The following is a 5644-nucleotide window of genomic DNA, read 5'->3' on the forward strand; positions in this document are numbered from 1 at the left end:
TGTCGTACCCCGCGCCGCCGCTAGCGGCAGCCAGCCGCTCCGCTGCATCCGACTCCAGCATGCTCGTACGAACCGGCTGAACTGCCGCCGCCGCCGCCACTGCCGACGCGTCGGCGGCGCCGTCGCCGCCAGCGGCCGCTCGTACCCCCTGCCACTGCGCTTCGTACGACGTTAGCCACGTCAGGAATTGAAACCCCAGTTCCTGATACACAGCGCCGTTCCGGCGCCCCATCGCGCCAAAGACGCCGCCGTACGACAGAATCGGCGCGGCGCACGCCCAGGAAGTCGACCCGTGAATGGAGGTGGGAATGGGCGCCCGGCACGCATCCGCCGCCGCCGGCACCAGCTTGCCCGTGCGCCTGTCCAACACACGAGTACTGCCAGGCGGCGGCGCCACTCCTACGACACCGCGGACCAAGGAACCTTGGCTGCCGCCGCCGCCGCCGCCTTCGCTGCTTCCATTCCCCTGCAGCGGTTGCTGTTGCTGTAGGACGCGGAAACTGCGACCCAGATCGAGCGTTACAACGCACTCGCCGGCGGCGAATCGCAGCAACGGTTGGCCGCAGGCCAGCTCCTGAGCCCCGGCGGCCGCCATCGCCTTGAGGTTGGCCAGCGCGAGCTCCATGGCACTGCCGTTCAGCAGCTGTACGGCAGCAGCCTCGGAGTACGACTCGGACGAGTCAAGCGCCACCGCCCAGCCTGTACGTGGTCCCCAGCGCTGTGTTATGGATGCCAGGATTGCGGAGAGAAGCCAGATGGTGGTGCTGCAGTTTGGGGCGGTGCTCACGCACAGGGCGTACTGCGGCGCGGGAAGCGCCTCCGCCGCGGCGCCTGCTACTGCCGCCGCCGCCGCCGTCGACGCGTTCCAGTCCGCTGCCAGTTGTAGCAAACCCTCCCAGGAGGTTGGTACATCGCGTCCCAGCGCCGCCAGCGTATCACGGCGATAGTACATTAGAAGCGCGTCGCTGTGTGTTTGCGGGAAGGGGGAGAGAGAGAGACCAGCGGGTCACGGGGATATTACTGCCAGCAACAACCCGGAGGAAGCTTCGAGAAGCGGGGAAATTCTCAAGCTTGTGCCGTCTTGGCAAAGAAGGAAATCTGCACGCGACGGCCCCAGCCGGTGACGTGAAAACGGAAAGGAGTGGTGCGCGTGCGGGGGGTGGAGTGGGGTGGGGAGGATGCGAGGGGGACGGGGGGGGGGAGGGAAAAGGAGTGGTGCGCGCTGTGGTGATGGAGAGAGGGGGTATGTCGGTGAGCTTTAGCTGAAGGTGGCGATGCGGGGTGTTGGGCCGCAGAGGTGCGAGCGGTGTGGTGTGCTTTAGTGGGGAATCGTTAGCGGCGAGCCGATGCTGAGTGGCCGCTTCGCGCGTGTGTGTGGGGGGGAAGGTAGCCGGCGAGTAAGCTGATGCCAAGGGCGCGGGTGTGGGGGAATTCGTTTGCCCCGCCCAGCGCCTAGCGGACCAAGCTTCCCTTGAGCGAATGGACATGATAAACCCGGGAGATGCGACCGCGACCATCGTTACCCCCTGTCACCTGGAGATTGGCATAGCGATAGTCTTGGCGTCAGCAGCGGAAAGATTCGCCCACAGCGGGTGGAACCCATCCCACCCGACATCAGGGCTGTCGTTAATTTTTTGCTCCAGCGGCAGCAGCGCCCTTTTGTAATTCAGAAACGGTATGCTGGCGCCGTCAACTATCCATAAGTCTTGTTGTGCCCATCCCGTCAGCTGTGAGTCAATGGTCGACGGTATACTGCCCGGATCCACATAGGTCACATTCACCGGTGTGCTGATTTGCCGTTCAAATTGTACAGCTTGCTGTGTGACCCATGATTTGAGAGTTGTGGGCGCAAGGACCCGCAGGGGCCTGCTGCAACACTGCGCCCGATATGTTGACAGTACCCGGTCATACGATGGAGAGCTGCTATTGCATTGCAGTTCCAGTTCCTGAATCACATCGCTCATACACTGGCCATTTCCATCGGCAGCTGCCGCTGAAGCCCTGACGACAACCAAGATACAAATCAATGGAAGCAAGTGTGACAGCATAACGCCAGATCCTCTTCCTACCACCGGTTCTTGCCGGGGTTCTGCAGTGCTAAGCCAGACATGTTGAGTAAGCGCGGCGACTCTCAGGTCAGCCAATGTCCCCTGTTCCCGTTTTCGTTAAGTTCCTTGCACATATGTCGCGTTTTTAGCATTCTCAGTCATTTCAGCATACAACCAGGGCATTCCGAGCCAGAAGTTGAGTCCTGTACAGCGCGCTGCAGTGAGGTATATACCGTACATTGTAAGTGTAATCGTTCGCTCACAATGCGATGCGTGCAAAAATGGATTGCGTAGAGAATAACAAACAAGCAGTATCAGATTCCTCTATTGGCTCCTCCTTGCGATCGCCTTGTCGTAGCCCTCCAACAGGATTCGGGTGAGGGCACAGCACGCTTCTTTACCCTGCAAAACGTTTTCGACTCGCTCTTCGAATATGTATTGGAGTGCTTAAGTCTGCAAAGTATACTCGCTGCCTAGGCTCCAGGTGTACCCGCAGTACAAGTTTGCTCGCATTGCGAAACTGGTTTCCACGAGGATAAAATTCAATTTAAGTCCATCAGGGTCATCAGTTGCGCCAGTTCCCAATAGACTTCTATCTGAGGTTCAATGCAAGGCAGTACGGAAAAGGGTGATGCCCTTCTGCCTGGCAGAGACGATTTACAAAGAGCATGAAACTTATAATGCCGACACCGTGCACTATCCTACGTTCCAACGATGCTGTGATACCTAGAGGGCATTCACGCTGCGGTAGTTCTGGCTTCGACGGAGAGTCCATAACGTGGCGTCCTGGATAGCTTGTTAACAGAGCTTGAGTCTGGAGATGAGATGGAGTGACTACGTGCGTGCCGGCCCTCTTCTTCCACACTACTGTCTTATTTCCCATCCCCAATTGACGACGCGTCCAGCTCCTGATGCCCGCTCACAGATTGGGAGTGTAGGGGCCCGGGTAGAGTAGAGGAAGGGGGCAGAACAGGACGGTGCAGAGCAGAACGGTGCAGTGCGTCGCCGCCGGCGGGGCTGTTCATCAGGAAGCCCCTGGATGTCCTCCCAACCCCTACCCACGGCGGTGATCACACCGCGTTGCACAACTCGAGACCTCGACCAAAGGAAGCTACTCCAAAAGGGCTACCCCCTTCAAGAAGCACTCGAAATGGATACATATATTCCTAAAGCGTCCGGAAAGGACGCCTAAAGGACTGCAGCACTAAATCCGCATTGTTCTAGTGATCCTAAGCTGCAGGAAAGGACCGCATGAAATTTATAGAGCTTCTGCCCAAAGTACATTTTGCGGCATTTGGCGAGGCTAAGCTATTTGATCAGGTCTGGCATACGTACGAGGTTTCAACCTTGATTGTGTACGAGGCTGCTGTACGGGCTTCGCCTTTGCCGAACGTCAGTTGCTTTCTGATGTTATTAACTAGGTTGTGTTTGACATCTGGTGCCAGTTTTAAGGTATACGGACGGCTTGTGCGCGGCCTGAGTGGACGGTGTGGGCACACCGCGTCCCTGCTCCTCGCGGTGTCAGGCGTGTTTTAATCCCGTTGTCCTGGCGTCGTGGGGATGTCCTCGCGTGTGTGTCTGTCCGCGGAATATGTGCGCATTAGGTTAGGAAGCTTAGAAAGCCTGTCCAAACTCCGGAAGGGAAGGAGTTGGCGGGAGTTGGCGCTCTGGGCAGGGTCGTCTTAGGCGTCTTGGCAGAGCGCAACTAGCCAAGATTATAGTTGCGAAGGGGCGGCCGGCAACGTACCTTAGCAGACAGCCGCGGGGTCTGTTTACCCTTTTTTGTACTATTGTGCCTTTCCAGCGGGGACAAGGCACAGCTTATCGTTGTTGTGGGGTTTGCAGTTAGGTTTTGGGGGCCGTTCTTCTTGCCAATTTTGTTCGCAATTCGTAGATGTTCGCGAAGTGCGTGCCAAGATTACATACATGCTGCGAAAGCTAGGGTAACCAATTTGCTTACGTGCTCCCCCATGCGCATAGCTCGTGTACATGTTGATTACGACGTAACTCCTGCTGCATAGATCGCGCCAAAGTGTACAGTTCAAACTGTGTTGGCCCTCCATGGGAAATTAGGACCTCCGAGGGAAACTATCATTCACGTCCAATACGCTGCTAAACTTTCCAATATTCTGACGGCGCTCACCTGTTACTAGGGCTCCCTCAAGGTGACCAAAATTAAAGTATGTCTCTCGAAGACACGGCTGAAATTCTTCAGGAGCTATGTTGTTTTATTCTTGATGAATTGAAGGTTAGCTAAACGGTCGGCGAATGCCTTATACCTTCCGGTTCAAGCATCGCAACTTGTCCATGGCAGCTGCCAACGCTGTGTATGTGGAATACGTTCGCAGGTGTTATCTTACAAATGGGTAGCGCGACATTATTCATTATCTGCCAATACCGCCAAGCGGTAAACCAACGGGAGCATGATGCAAGGTGCTTACTGCAAAAAAAAACATGGAACTTTATTGCTTCCAGGGTATTGTTCCAACTTGCTGAACAGCAGCGCGATAAAGTCCGTCCCGTATACCTGGTCTCCGGTTGGACGCGGCAAGAAACACCCAGTCATGTGCACCAGCTCGTGGAAGCTACGCAACTCCAAGGTGCGACATAGACGCGTCGTCCGGGTTACACCACGCCCCTTCCCCTTCCGCCCTTCCTCATTCTCCCTCCCACATGCGACGTGGAGCACTGTACCTCCATACCACCTGCCCCGAGGACCAACCGTCTGTTCACGATACCCCGTTTTCCCCCTTCCTTCCCTCCTCGCGGTGCGATTCCCCCTTCTTCCTGCTGCCTGTGCTTGTACTAGGTAGACACCAACCCCCGGGTACGGCCCCCCATTCCCTGCTCCCTGGACTGTGAAGCCCGGGGAGCACACCCCCGCGACAACACATACCCTCTCCACCACTTATCTTACACAGCCCACCCCCCTCCCACACACACACACACACACCGCCCTCTCCCCGACCCCCTTTTAACCCCCCTCCCGGCCCCCCTCTCCGCCCCCCTCCCTAACCCCCTCCCCAACCCCCTTCCTTGCTTCGCAGCCTTCCGGGAGTCCTTGGCCGACGTCACCGGTATGCATGTGTACAGGTAGGTACGGCAAGAGTACGAGCCGACTGTGACGCCAAATGTGAGTAGGAGGAACCCTAAGAAACCACAACCTGTTCTATAATATTAGCTCTTCTCGCAACAGCGACCAGGAAGGAAGCCACTTCAGGAGATACCTGCCGCCGCAACAGGCAAATCCAGTAGCGTCGTACTCATTCCGTACATTCTTCCACTGAACCGCATGTATATCCCCCTGCCTCAGCGTCGCTCCTAGTCAGGTTACAAATCCGGACAGTTTATGGCAGACCACTTTCCAGCAGTCTCAACAGTTGCTCAAGGAGATCCTGTCAGGACAGCAGCCCAGCGCCTCAGCGGAGGGGTTTCGGAGCAACAGCTGCTCCGCCGTACGATTCCTGGCGCCCCCGCCGCCGCTGCAGCAGCAGCAGCGCCCAGCGGCTGCGCCAGCGGCAGCCGCGGCCAAGGCAGCAGCACCTGCCAAGGCAGCGGGGCCGGGACAGCTGAAAACAGGGTCCGAAGGTATGTAG

The 5644-nt window shown here is 57.3% G+C and overlaps 1 protein-coding gene across 1 annotated transcript in view; it reads right to left on the reverse strand.

Moving 5' to 3' along the window:
* Positions 1-2048, reverse strand: part of VOLCADRAFT_119755 (uncharacterized protein) — a gene marked incomplete at both ends in the record, with an annotated part of 19567 nt that extends 17519 nt beyond the window's left edge. The window contains 3 exons of the mRNA XM_002957658.1: positions 9-718; positions 788-965; positions 1609-2048. Of these exons, the coding sequence (XP_002957704.1) occupies positions 9-718; positions 788-965; positions 1609-2048 (1328 nt within the window). The remainder of the gene's footprint in view (positions 1-8; positions 719-787; positions 966-1608) is intronic.
* Positions 2049-5644: the final 3596 nt, after the last annotated feature.

The sequence above is a fragment of the Volvox carteri genome, assembly GCF_000143455.1.
Source record: "Volvox carteri f. nagariensis unplaced genomic scaffold VOLCAscaffold_77, whole genome shotgun sequence".
NCBI classification, from domain to species: Eukaryota; Viridiplantae; Chlorophyta; class Chlorophyceae; order Chlamydomonadales; family Volvocaceae; genus Volvox; species Volvox carteri.